At 36.6% G+C, this 13,829-nt stretch overlaps 1 protein-coding gene across 2 annotated transcripts in view; it reads left to right on the plus strand.

The window, feature by feature from the left end:
• The window catches only part of Fancd2 (FA complementation group D2), a 57,937-nt gene that overhangs the window by 9,811 nt on the left and 34,297 nt on the right, over nt 1–13,829 (plus strand). For both annotated transcript variants that reach the window (XM_048787099.1, XM_048787100.1), the window contains exons 8-18: nt 634–712; nt 1,759–1,883; nt 4,243–4,330; nt 4,835–4,939; nt 5,324–5,421; nt 5,798–5,906; nt 6,466–6,495; nt 7,578–7,721; nt 9,215–9,349; nt 10,311–10,442; nt 13,170–13,277. In XM_048787099.1, coding sequence (XP_048643056.1) covers nt 634–712; nt 1,759–1,883; nt 4,243–4,330; nt 4,835–4,939; nt 5,324–5,421; nt 5,798–5,906; nt 6,466–6,495; nt 7,578–7,721; nt 9,215–9,349; nt 10,311–10,442; nt 13,170–13,277 — 1,153 coding nt within the window. The remainder of the gene's footprint in view (nt 1–633; nt 713–1,758; nt 1,884–4,242; nt 4,331–4,834; nt 4,940–5,323; nt 5,422–5,797; nt 5,907–6,465; nt 6,496–7,577; nt 7,722–9,214; nt 9,350–10,310; nt 10,443–13,169; nt 13,278–13,829) is intronic.

The following is a 13,829-nucleotide window of genomic DNA, read 5'->3' on the forward strand; positions in this document are numbered from 1 at the left end:
CAATATATATATATATATAAATAAAATAAAAAGGCTGGTGATGTGATTCCGTGGTTCAGTGGCTAAATGTCCTTGGGTTCAATCCCTGGTATAGAAAAAATTATATTAAGAAATACTATCTTGGGGCTGGGGATGTGGCTTAAGCGGTAGCGTGCTTGCCTGGCATGCGCGGGCGCTGGGTTCGATCCTCAGCACCACATAAAAATAAAATAAAGATGTTGTGTCCACCGAAAACCAAAAAATAAATATATATATAAAAAAGAAATACTATCTAGCCCTATTTTCCCTTCTTTTATAAACTCTCTCCAGCTGTAGCCGTTGCTAATAGTTTGACGTGTCTTCTTCCAGACCTCTTTCTTAATATGTGTAACCCTATGTCTGCTGCTTTTTGGTCTAGCACATTGCCCAGTGCATGGAAATATTTCAGTAAATGTTAATTGAATGAATGGAATATTTTGCACCGTATTAGTGCTGTTATAGAAAAATCAGAAAGGCTAAGATCTGGGGCAGGGAGTGTAGCACAGCAGCACTTCCTTAGCATGTGTGAGGCTCAGTATTCAATTCCCTGCACAAAAATAAAATAAAATAAAAAACAAAGTCTAACTTCCTTGAATTCTCATTCTAACCTTTCAGTGCGAGCAGTGATGGAATCAACATGCCTCGACTCATTTTCAGTCAATTAAAATGGCTTGACAGAATTGTGGATGGCAAGGTAGGCTTTGGAGCTTTATTATTATTCATATTTAAAGAATGTTTTTTGAGTGGATGTGTAACCGATGTGAATCTGCAATATGTATACGGGGTAAAAATGGGAGTTCATAATCTGCTTGAATCAAATGTATGAAATATATATGTCAAGAGCTTTGTAATGTTTTGAACAACTATAATAAAAAAAATTAAAAAAAAAATAAAGAATGTTTTTTGTACTTGCCAACTTTTAGAATTTGTAGGGTTTTCCCCCTTGTTTTTATGCTGAGCATTCACACTTTTCTGACTATCCATTAGCTTTTTCCAGTTTTCATGATTTTAGAATTATGATTATTTTGCCCTTTAAATTTTTTCAGAAAAGCTTATCTAATTATAAAATTAGATATCATTTAATATATAAATTAAATGTTTGGAAATAAATTACTTTTTCTAAGTAAAGAGATTGTAGTGTATTTCTGAAGTGATGAGATACCAAACCATCTTACTTCACTACAATTGTTTTAATTTGATTACATATTGAGGAACATTGTAAAAGTTTTTGTAGTTATATGATTCGTTATTCAAGCACCTTGATAAAGTTAAATCTATTTTGAGCCAAGTGCTTTAGGTTTATTTTTCTTTAGGAGTTTATAAATTCATCTTTCTAAGTTGACAGACATTCTGATGCTAAATTTCTGTTTGGAAGAATATGAGTTTTGGGGGTTTCATCTGGGATGGAATTTGGGGTCTGCCAATTAACCATGTATCCTTGGGTAATTCATTCATACATTTAAAATATGGGAATTATTGTAAAACCCCATAGTTGTGAAGATTAAATGGAATAATGTATGTAATAGACCTATTAGATAATATACTATCCATCTTATATTTTTTTCTGTTTTGTTTTATATGAAATGATCTGGGCCATTTGCCTCTAAACTTAAGTTTTGAGCTTGCATCTGTAGTTGAGATATTGTACAAAAGATAACTTGAGCTCTGCATTTCATGAGTAGGTAGTGTTTCTGTATTCAGGATAATGTGCTGCAATTCTAATAGTGTCCCTCACTGCAGGACCTTACCACCAAGATCATGCAGTTGATCAGTATTGCTCCAGTGTACCTGCAACATGACTTTGTTACCAGCCTACCTGAGATCTTAGGGGATGCCCAGCATGCTGATGTGGGGAAAGAACTCAGGTAGATGAGCACTCTGCTACTATCTCAAAGAGGCACCAATATGGGAGCTTTATCGCTGCAGTGTGTAGAGTGGTAGTAATATGGTATCAAAGGAGCATGGTATATCTATCTCTCAATAATAGGGCATGGGATTTGACTTGTATTTTTAATGACAGGTATATATTTGAATAGACCCATCTGCTTTTTATTCTTTTTCTTTTTTTTTTTTTTTTTTTAATTTTTTATTGTTGGTAATCTGCTTTTTTTTTCCCCAATATTTTTTAGTTGTAGAAGGACGTAATACCTTTATTTTACTTTACTTCTTTATTGGTGCTGGAGATTGAACTCAGGGCTTTGTGCATGTATCAACTGAGCTATATTCCCAGCTCTATTTTATTTTTATGTGATGCTGAGTATTGAACCCAGTGCTTAACATTTGCTAGGCAAGCATTTAACCACTGAGCGACAACTTAAGCCCCAAGACCCATATACTTTTTAAAAAATGATATACCTGTGAATGAAGATGTCTTGATTAGGATTAGGTATACAAATTTGGCATATAAGAACTTGAACATGATGACTTTGTTTCATTAGCATTTCCTCCAAGGAATTCTCAATCTGACTTGCACATCACGATTATTTATGGATTTTTTAAACATCTACATTCTTTTTTTTTAATTCTAATTTGTTATACATGATGGCAGAATGCATTTCAATTTATAGTACACATAAAGCACAATTTTTCATGTCTGTGGTTATACACAGGGTTACATCATTCGTGTCTTCATACATGTTCTAGGGTAATGATATCCATCTCATTCCACCATCTTTCCCACGCCCCCTCCCTTCCCCTCCCTCCCCTTTGCCCTATCTAAAGTTCCTCCATTCCTCCCGTGGTGGCGGCCCACTCCTCATTATGGATCAGCATCCACATATCAGAGAAAACATTCGGCCTTTGGATTTTGGGGATTGCCTTACTTAGCATGATATTCTCCAGCTCCATCCATTTACCTGCAAATTTCATGATTTTATTCTCTTTTAATGACAAATAATGTTCCATTGTGTATATATACCATAGTTTCTTTATCCATCCATTTATTGAAAGGCATCTAGGTTGGTTCCACAGTTTAGTGGATTGTGGTGGTATAAACATTGATGTGGCTGTTTAACATCTACATTTTTTGAGTCCCTACACGATTCATTGTGATATACTCCCTGCATTAGACCTGTTGCTGATATCCATTGCTTACTGCCATTCATTTGAAAAATAGTACTGCAATTGGTGGATTAGTAATAAAGAAGGGAGAACTACATCCCTAGAATATAGCTTCTGTATTAATGTAACTTTTTACTTGTCCTAGAGGTAGTTTTTAAAAAATTTGAATTCTGCAGTTGCCTACTTCCAAATATGTCCAGTGATTTGCTTTTGTGCTTTTGGGCAGGATGCTCCCTTTGGGTGGGGTCCTAACTGCTCACTTTGCCTGCTTCCTGCCAGCTTGTTCTTTTGTACAGCCTTCTTTTAGAGTCCATCCCTGTACTTTTCACTACTGTATGCTCTTGTAGCACCCTGTATATGCATCTTTTATATTTAATCATGCTCTATTGTAATTGTTCTGTTTTTGTTTTTGTTTTTTTTTTTTCTATTTTCAGGAAGGATGTTTGCCAAACTCAATAGTGACCTCTGGGTAGTTGGTGTGGTGAAGGAGGGCTTCTTGTTTCTTAATTTATTTACTTGAATTTTTATAATGAGCAATGAGCATGTATTTTTTTTTATAATGAAGACAGCTTCTAGTGAAATATAACATCAGTATTTTAATTGGAACTGAGTACAACTGGCCCTCTGTATGCACATCCTCTGATTCAATCAACTATAGATCAAAACTATTCAGAATAAATGCTGCATCTGTATTAACATGTGCAGACTTTTTCCTTGTCATTTTTCCCTAAGCAATATAGTAGAAGAGGGGCTGGGGTTGTGGCTCAATGGTAGAACACTTGCCTGGCATGTGTGAGTTACCGGGTTTATTTCTCAGCGTTGCATATAAATAAATAAAGGTTCATTGACTAAAAAATATAGCAGAAAAACTATTTACATAGCATTTACCTAGTTTTAAGTGTTATAAATGATTCAGAGATGATTTACTGTTTATAGGGAACTGTATAGGGCATATCCAAATGCTATGCCATTTTATGTAGGGGACTTGAGCATGTATTCAATTTGGTATCCATGAGGAGTGGGGTCCAGAAATCCAAGGTCAGATACCAAGGGACAACTGTGTATCCTGTCTTTCCATAATCTGATGAGTCATTTTTCTCAAGTGTTTAATCTGCCTAGTTCTCTTTAAACCTTTATACAACTTTCTTTTTCCAACATTCACAGTGACCTATTAATGGAGAATACTCCCCTTACCGTCCCAATCCTGGATGTCCTTTCCAGTCTCCGACTTGACTCAACCTTCCTATCTAAGGTAGGAAAGACTGTGCTCTCCAGAAACAGGGCCAGCTTTCTGACCTCTTGGAACCATTGTCAGTTAGGCATTACCTTGGAAGAAATTATGTAAAGAAAATTGCCCTTTGAAACTGTACTGAATGACATTTGATCTTTTTTTCTCTTCAGTGAGTTTCAGATGCTCTAAAGTTAAAACTTTATGTCTCAGCCTCCTGAACTTCTGGGATTGCAGGCATGCATCTCTGTGCCTGGTGGGATAACACATTTTTATGCTTTCTTAGAGCCAATTGTGAATTCGGGCTTCAAAATGTAAGACAATACACTTGCCAGCTGTTTGTGAGGAAGTTTTTGCATTAACAATTGAAAACTTGTAATTTGGAGGATAGCAAAAGAAGGCGTTTTTTTCCCTCAAGTTGTGGATGGGAAAACTGAGAGTTATGTTTCTGATTTTACCTAAGAAGTCAGTTTGGGGTTGAGGTAGAGACATGGAAATAGTTAAGGTTTTTGTGCTTTCTAATTTTAGGTCCGCCAGTTGGTGATGGGTAAGCTGTCCTCAGTCGCTTTGGTTGACTTACCTGTGATAATCAAGTTCATTCTTCATTCCATAACAGCCACCAATGCACTTGAGGTATAGTACTCTTTCCCACCCAACGTAGATAAAGGTACATCAGGATAAATTTATTTAAATTAATAGGTCCATATTGCTCTTCTCTGGCCCCAAACTAAATGATAAATACTGATTAATCCACATAGCATCAGGGAAAAGAATGATACTATGATTGATTATTATGTATAAGCCCTTACAGGAATTTCTGTGTACCTCAAAGAATTCTGGAATTTGGGTGTGACATACTATACCTGCATTAACCATTCTCATCAACTATTTCAATGTTGCCTTGTCCAGCATTTAAACTTTCTTCAGTCTTTAAGGGGTTGTTATAATTCTGTCGAGAGAATGGGCTGTCTCTATCCACTATGACCACAACAACATGGCTAATTTTACTTTCTTCAGGTAATTTCTGAGCTTCGGGAGAGGTTGGATCTGCAGCATTTTATTTTGCCATCAATGTTTCAGGCTTCCCAAATCAAGTTGAAAATTACAGGAGCAAGGTAATAGAGCTTTTGACAGTTGCCATCCTTTTTCTAGCAGTAAAATAAAAGTTTTCTGACATCTGTTTTTTCTGAAAGGACTGTTGGAACTTAATACTTAAAATTTACAAATAATGGTAGTAATATTACATTCACGTACAGTACCATTTAGTTTCTCACGTCGTGTGTGTGTGTGTGTGTGTGTGTGTGTGTGTGTGTGTGTGAGAGAGAGAGAGAGAGAGAGAGAAACGCCATTCAGATCACTTCCATCTGGACTGCAAGTTTTTTACATATGCGATTATGACTTGCTCCCAGGTACCTGGCTAGGAAACAGGTACTGAGATGTTCTTCTTTGGTCAGTAGAAGAAACAATTTTTTTCCCCTCTTCTACTTGTAGTTCTTCAGAATACCAAGAAGATGACAGTCCAAACTGTGTTATGCTTCTCTTTGATATCTTAAAGTTGACTGTTAGGTATGAGAAAATCATTTCAGAAGCCTGGATTAAGGTGAGATCTTTGGAACATCATGGAGGAAAGGGGTGTTAATCAGTGATGGATAATGTAAGTAAGAAGTAGAAATGAACTCCCATTTTTACCCGTATACAGATTGCAGAATCACATCAGTTACACATCCACTGTTTTACATATTGCCATACTAATGTCTGTTGTGTTCTGCACTTGAATCAAATGTATGAAATACGATATGTTAAGAACTATATGTTTTGAACAACTAATAATAAAAATTAAAAAAAAAAAAAAAGATAAGTAGAAATAACTGGGCATGGTGACGCACGCCTATAATCCCAGTGCGCAGGAGGAACATGAATTCAAAGCTAGCCTCAGCAAGACCCTATTTCTAAATAAAGTACACTCAGTGGCTGAGTGCCCCTGAGTTCAGTCCTGTTCCTGTCCCCCGCAAAAAAAACTTAGAAATAAAAACTGAGATAAAAATGATAGATGATTGGCAGATTGGCTGTCAAGTCAGAGAACAGGGCATGCTGAATAAGGCATGAAGAAATGTTCCACTGATCTGTCATAATGTTTTTGTGACCCTCTTTTTCCCCAGGCAATTGAAAACATTGAGTCTGAGCACAAGGTAATGCTTTTGTCCTACGAATTTTAAGTATTATAGTCTAAGTAGTGACTTCAGCTAGCTTGTTCTGTTTTCTCTCTCCCTTCAGTTGTTCCTTCTGTGTCTTCTCTAGCTCCTCCAATAAATAATTGCTACTGGGCAACTTGCCAGATGGTCTGCTCCTACTGGTTAATTTTTGCAGCAAAATAAGCCTATAGTATCCAGAAAGAGAAATCTGGACATTTCAAACATAAGTTGTAGTCAAAGAAAGTGACATTTCTACTTGGGTCAGTCCTATCCCTGCTTTGTCTGATAACCCTTTCTTTCTCCTACCTGGTGGAATTGTCGAGATGATGGCATTTTGTGTTTTACTTTACTTTATCCATGTAGTCCTGAGTAGATCAAAGTCTTCCCACTGTCAAGATCTGGTACTGGTCTTTCTCTTATTTCTAGAAGCCAGATGATTGAGTTTCTTATGTACTGATTTGATCTCCCTAAAGCTTTTTTTTTTTTTTTTTTAGTTGGAATCTGTTTTGTTCTGTGGGATTTTTGTTAGACTATTCAGTTGTTGTTGAAAGACTATCTTAAAAGCTTTTCTGATATGGAATAAAAGACTGAAAATAATATTTTTTTAAAAATAGTTTTTTAGTTGTAGGTGGACACTATACCTTTATTTTATTTACTTATTTTTATGTGGTACTAAGGATTGAACCCAATGCCTCGCTCATGCTTGGCAAGCACTCTACCATTGAGCCACAACCCCAGCCCACAAAACAGTTTTTTTAATGATGAAAATATATTCTGGAATTGGCAAGTGATTTAATCTTTTGATAAATGTGAAGATGTTCAAAATTACTTCTTTGATAATATCACTTTCACTTATGTTCTGATGTGTTTTTAAGACAGTGGTTAATAATCATGGTACTTTATTTCTTTGAAAAATATTTCTGGCTTTTGTGAAAATTGAGGCACTCCCATGGGAGTATGTTGAAAAAGTAAATATATTTATTCTGAGTTTTAATGGGAAAATGTTGAGAGCTACTCTTTTATTGTAGTAAATGTACTGATTTACTAACTATTTTCATCTGTTGCGTACTTATCAATAGAGTTTCGACCTGGCAATGATTTTCATCATTTATAGCACTAATACTCAGGCAAAGAAGAACATTGAGAGGGTGGTAAAAAACAAGATCCGATCTGGCTCTATTCAAGAAGACTTGCTCGAGAGTACTTTCTGTATTCATTATGTGGTAAGTGTCAGAAAGTTAGGCAATATTAGTCTGACATATATAGAGAGGTAACTGTTCCTATCCAGTGTAGAATTCCTAATATCTTTGCTGAGTGTTTATTTTTCAGAAGGAGTTCCAACATTTCAAAACATGTGAGAGGTCTGAGGGTATAGCTCAGTGGTAGAATGCTTGCCTAGCATTCACAAGGCCCTGGGTTCAATCCCCAGTACTTAGGGGAAAAATCCAACAAAATAGGATTCTTTTTTATTTATTTTTTTTAATATTTATTTTTAGTTTTCGGTGGACACAACATCTTTGTATGTGATGCTGAGGATCGAACCCGGGCCGCATGCATGCCAGGCGAGCGCGCTACCACTTGAGCCACATCCCAGCCCACAAAATAGGATTATTACCTTGATTGAGACATTATTGTCTTAGTAAACAAATCTAAGGTTTTTTTGTTTTTTTTTTTTAAGATTGATTTTCATGAAATTAAAACTAATTTTAACTGACTTAAATTCAGTTCTTTTATAGGAATTGTTTTAATTCAGGTCTTCTGATTCTGCCCTATAAGTTGATTTTTAATCTAAGATAAAAGACTTCTACAGCTGCCTGTCATCTCATTATTGAGACTTTTGAATCTTTTTTTTTTAAATATTTTTCAGTTATCGACCTTTACTTATTTATTTGTTCATATGTGGTGCTGAGAATCGAACCTAGTGCCTCACACATGCCAGACAAGTGCTCTATCACTGAACTACAACCTCAGCCCCAGAGACTTTTTAATCTTAATTTTGCATTTGTCATTTTACTTGTCTGGTTCTCTGCAACTTGCAGCTTTGTAAATTGGCCTTACAAAATCTTGTCCAAAGATGTTTGTAAAAACCTTGAAAAAAATAGGAACCAGAAGAATGCTAGTAGAGATGTAAATATGGATCTGTTGATCCATTAGTGTTTCAACATTTGACATTGAGAACCGCAGGTGATGATTCTTATCAAAATGTGAACCATTCAAACTGGAATTTCAGAAGCTGGGAGTAGTGTTTTGCTAGCTAAATATTAGAAGGGTTTGGCTTAGGAATTAATAAAAATATGTAGTTGCGTCTTAAGATTTTATATAGAAAATGGGTTTAATGTTTGTATTATTATGTTATGTATTTTGTCGAGTACTGGGGATCAAATCTAGGACCTCACACATGTAAGACAAGCAGTCTACCACTGAGTTATAAGTTATCCCTAGCCTTTTCTTTTCTTTTTTTTTGACAAAGGGTCTCACTAAATTTCCCAGGCTAGCCTTGAACTTGGAATCCTCTTCCCAAGTCACTAGGACTGTAGGTGTGTGCTGCCATGCCCAACCAAAAGGGATATTTTCTTAAGAGATACTAGTGGTTAATAGCAACTCTTAGAAATAACCATTATTTCTAATAATTATTTTATTAATTATTAAATAATAACTAATTATTTCTAATAGTTTTTCCCATAGTTTGTTTTCTGTTTATTCTTTGCTTTTTCAGGTTCTGAAGGATATTTGTCCATCCATTCTATTACTGGCTCAGAGTTTGTTCCACTCTCAAGATCAAAATATAATTTTGTTTGGCAGTCTCCTATACAAATACTCATTTAAGTTTTTTGACACTTACTGCCAGCAGGTATGTTGAAATATTTATTTTGGTTAAGGAGGTAAGAGAATGAAAGAATTCTGAGTGAATTGCATGTGATGTAATGTTTATTTCTTCAGTTGGAAAGCATTAAGAAAGAACTGGACTTTAGGAAAGGTCAGTTCTGTTCCCCGTCTTAAAATGAGGAGTCTGATGTAGGGTATCTTGTGAGCTTCAGAATTCTTTGGGTCTAAAATTAAAGTCCAAATTCATTCTACTTCAGATACACATGGCTGAATGGGTTGGGTTTTTAGGTAGCTTTCCCAGTACAGGGATGACAAACTTAGCTTTAAATAATAAACTCCATTTGATCCTAGAGTTGTCCCTTAAAAATAAGTATAGTAAAAAATACATGAGAAATATTTAAGTTCTAACACTGTCCCCATGAACATGAGACACAAAATTTAATAGTGCATATCCAGAGGGAGGGCTATACTTGTGGAGAGTGATTATGAAAGCTAAGCAACTCACCAAGATGCTGTCTCTAAAATACAAAAAAGGGCTGGGGATGTGGCTCAGTAGTTGAGTGCCCCTGATTTCAATCCCTGGTACCCTCCTCTTCTCCAAAACAGAAAATCTATAAAACTTTTACCTCCTTGAGTGCCATCTTTTCAAGAAATTTCAACAGATGATGTCCAACCTTAACTTTAAGAGTAAAATTCAACTCATATGGGAAAGAGAAAGAAAGATACACCAAGGATCAAAATCAGGAGGGCTGAGATAGTGTTCACTGATAAATTGTGGGAAATAGGTTAAGATGGGATGATAGTGAAGTTCCATTGTCTGAAGCCAATGACAATGAAAATTAGATAATAAATAATAAGACCAGGTGAGTTGTGATTTTAACAAAGGAGAAACTGGAAAGTTCTTGGGCATGAACCCCTTTTGATAGACTGTGCCGTATTTTTTTTTTCCCACACTGTCCTATTGATTCCCTCTCTGCATTGTACAGGAAGCAGTTGGTGCCCTAGTGACCCATGTCTGCAGTGGGAATGAAACGGAAGTTGATACTGCATTGGATGTCCTCCTTGAGTTGATAAGATTGAACCCATCTGCTATGAGACTGAATGCTGTCTTTGTGAAGGTATGTCTTGGCTCTTTTGTTGTATGTATTGAATAATTTTTCTTTGTTGAATGTGTTTGAGAGTAATCTAATGTCTGTTAGTAGTCACTTATTTTGTATTCTTTAGATTCTAAGCATTACAATGGGTGGGAAGAGTGGAAGGAAGTACATTGATGGGCCAATAATACGAAAAAATGACTCATCACTTACATATTCATTCAGTAAAACTTCTTAATACTTAACTATGTGCCACACTGTTCTGGGTGCTCTGGGTGTAAAGATCTTTGCCCTTGATGATAGAGATTAAGACACATAAGCAAGTCACTGAAATAGAAATGATGAAGTCTGTAATGAAGAGAAATTGCTATAGGTATAACAGAGAAGGAATAATTAAATTTGGTCTGCAAAGCTGGAAAAGCCTTCAAAACGGGGCTACCATTTGAGTGAGGTGTTTTTTTGTTTTTTAAGGAAAGGAAAGACTCCAAGAGGAAGGAAGGAAGGAGTGAGTTCTGGAAGAGAACAGTGTGAGCAGAAGCAAAGTAGTGCCTAAGTCCATGTGTGCCTGAGTGATGATAAGTGGAAAAGCATGGATATAGAGTAGGGTATGGCAGGAAGTGTTAGGAATTGAGACTGGTAGGACATAGGACAGGGCCAGGTATAGAGGGTATCAAAACCATGCTAAAACTGGATGTGGTGGTGCATTCCTGTAATCCCACTTGCTTGGGAGACTGAGACAGGAGGGTTTTAAGTTCAAAGGCAGCCTGGGCAATTTAGTGAGACCCTGAATCAAAAAGGGCTGGGGATGTACAGTAGTAGAGCACCCCTGGGTTCGAGCCCTGTACTGTAAGAATCAAGCAAACAAATCATGCTAAGGAGTTTCAGTTTGATTTTATAAACTATAGGGAGCCAGTACTGACTTTTTTTTTTTTTTTTAAGTATTGGGGATTGAACTCGAGTCTCACACATGCTAGGTGAGCACTTTACCACTGAGCTGCATTCTCAGCACTTTTTATTTTATTTTGAGGCAGAGTCTCACTAAATTGACCTGGCTGGCTTTGAACTTGAGATCCTCCTTAGCCTCATGAGTAGCTTTGATTATAGCTGTCCACCACCATTCCTGGCTTGCTAATAAAGATTTTTATAAGAAGTTGACCTAATCACATATTGTGGTTGGATTGGAGACCACTGAAATGGTCCAAAGGAGTGAGAATAAGAAAAGAGAGGGAATGATTTGCTTTTAAGACAAGTTAGTGTTACCATCCATATGATTATCAGGAATATTTAACAAATGAGGAACAGAGAACTAGGTCCAAATTTTGTATCTTAGAAAACTATCTGATTGGCTGTCCATTTCCTGAGCTGAGAAGAGCCGGAAGAGAGTTGCATCTTCTGCAGAAAGGATAATGAATTCAGTTTGGTATCTCCATATGTACCTGATTATGGAGAGTTGGAAATTCTGGTTTGGAGCCTAGGGGACATGTGTGGAGGAGGGTTTAGTTTAAATGTGCATATATCGATAACCATACAGGTGTGAGTTAAAGTGAGACACTTTTTGAGGCGGAAGCCCAGGAGAATGCAGAAATTTTGAGAACATTAAAGTGGTAGACTAGAGCAAATGTCCATGCAAGGAGAATGAGAAAACAAGAAGGTGAATAATATAAACTAGCAGTATGTCAGGTAGTAAAAGCTCAGTTGAGGGGCTGAGGTTGTGGCTCAGTGGTAGAGTGCTCACCTAGCATGAACGAGCCACTGGGTTTGATCCTCAGCACCACATAAGTGTAAAATAAAGATATGGGTCCACCTAAAACTAAAAAATAAATATTAAAAAAAAAAGCCCAGATGAAAGGGAGCTTCAAGACTCATGGATTTTCTGTAGTGTTGGATGGTATACAGAATGAAGGTCGACAAGAAGCCATTTTCTTGGGCAGTTAAGCTATCTCTGGTAACCTTTGTCAGAAGAGTGTTACTTGAATAAGGAGCAGTAACTTGGGGGTATGGAGTCAACATTTGAGAAAACTTAAGGGGGGGAGAGAGTAGCTTGAGAGAGAAACAAGGGAGATATATTTAGGTGACGAGGTTTGAGATAACTTGTGGACCAAAAGAAGGATTCAATAGAAAGGAAGAAATGGAAAACATTCTTTAATTAATTAGTTGAAAATTTATAAAGCTAGTACTACATCATCCTCAGGCCACCTTTGAAAGGCCTTCTGTTATCCCTTTATAAGAGAAAACTGAGGTGTTGCCCAAGGTCAAAAAGTACAGTTTCCTGGTGACCTCCTCCAGATCTGCAGAGACAGGATAAATAATTCATGGAGTAGAAGCTGGAAAGGGATGACATCATAAGGAGTAGGATTAGAGACAACTTTTGGTGGAATATTGTTTTCACTGAGGAAAAAAAGGAAGAGTGGAAATAAAGAATACAGTGAAGTCAGAGGTGTACTAGGAAGACAAAGAGGCCAACGTGATAAGGGCAAATATGCCAGACTCAAGAGTATGGAGACTTTATCTTTCCTGGTGGTGCTTCCTAGTCTCTGATAATAAGATGGGCTTACAAAGCTTCATAAGCCCTTTCAGCTTACGTTCAGAATATGAAATCTTCAGGTTCTGAGCATAGTGTTCACAAATTAAGCTTTTGGTGAATAGCTGTTGTGCTTTATGTTTATGTTTCTTATAAGGATTTTAAGTTTCTGATTTAAAGAGAAAAAAATGTTAGCCAGTAAACTCACTGTTATTTTACTCCCATCACAGGGCATTTTAGATTATCTGGATAATATGTCCCCTCAGCAAATACGAAAACTCTTCTATATTCTTAGCATGTTGGCATTTAGCAAACAGGAAGCTAGCAGCCACATTCAGGTAAGAGTTTGTGTGTTAAGAAAGAATCTTTACTTCTTTACTAAAATTTTGCTAGGCAAATCACTCTAAACTGTGCAGTAGTGATGTAAAAGAGAATACATAGTGACAGTCCCGAATTTTTCATTCTTTTCTTACCATTAGCATTAAGTGCCTACTGTTTGCCAGGCACTGAGGTGCTTGGTAGATTGGATCTTATGTCTTGGAGAAACTTGGTCTTTTGGAGTAAAGATGGGTTGGTAAAATCAAGAAAGAAAAGCTGTTTAGGCCGGGCATGGTGGTGCATGTCTGTAATTCCAGTGGCTCAGGAGGCTGAGACAGGAGGATCATGAGTTCAAAGCCAGCCTCAGCAATGGCGAGGCGCTAAGCAACTCAGTGAGACCCTGTCTCTAAATAAAATACAAAATAGGGTTGGGGATGTGGCTTAGTGGTCGAGTGCCCCTGAGTTCAATCCCTAGTAACCAAAAAAAAAAAATAGAAAAGAAAAAAGCTATTCAGGTTCTATTTGAGTTTAAGAGATTTTTTCTTCTTAAAAAAAATACTCTCTCTCTCTCT

This window comes from Marmota marmota, unplaced genomic scaffold (genome assembly GCF_001458135.2).
Source record: "Marmota marmota marmota unplaced genomic scaffold, marMar, whole genome shotgun sequence".
NCBI lineage: Eukaryota > Metazoa > Chordata > Mammalia > Rodentia > Sciuridae > Marmota > Marmota marmota.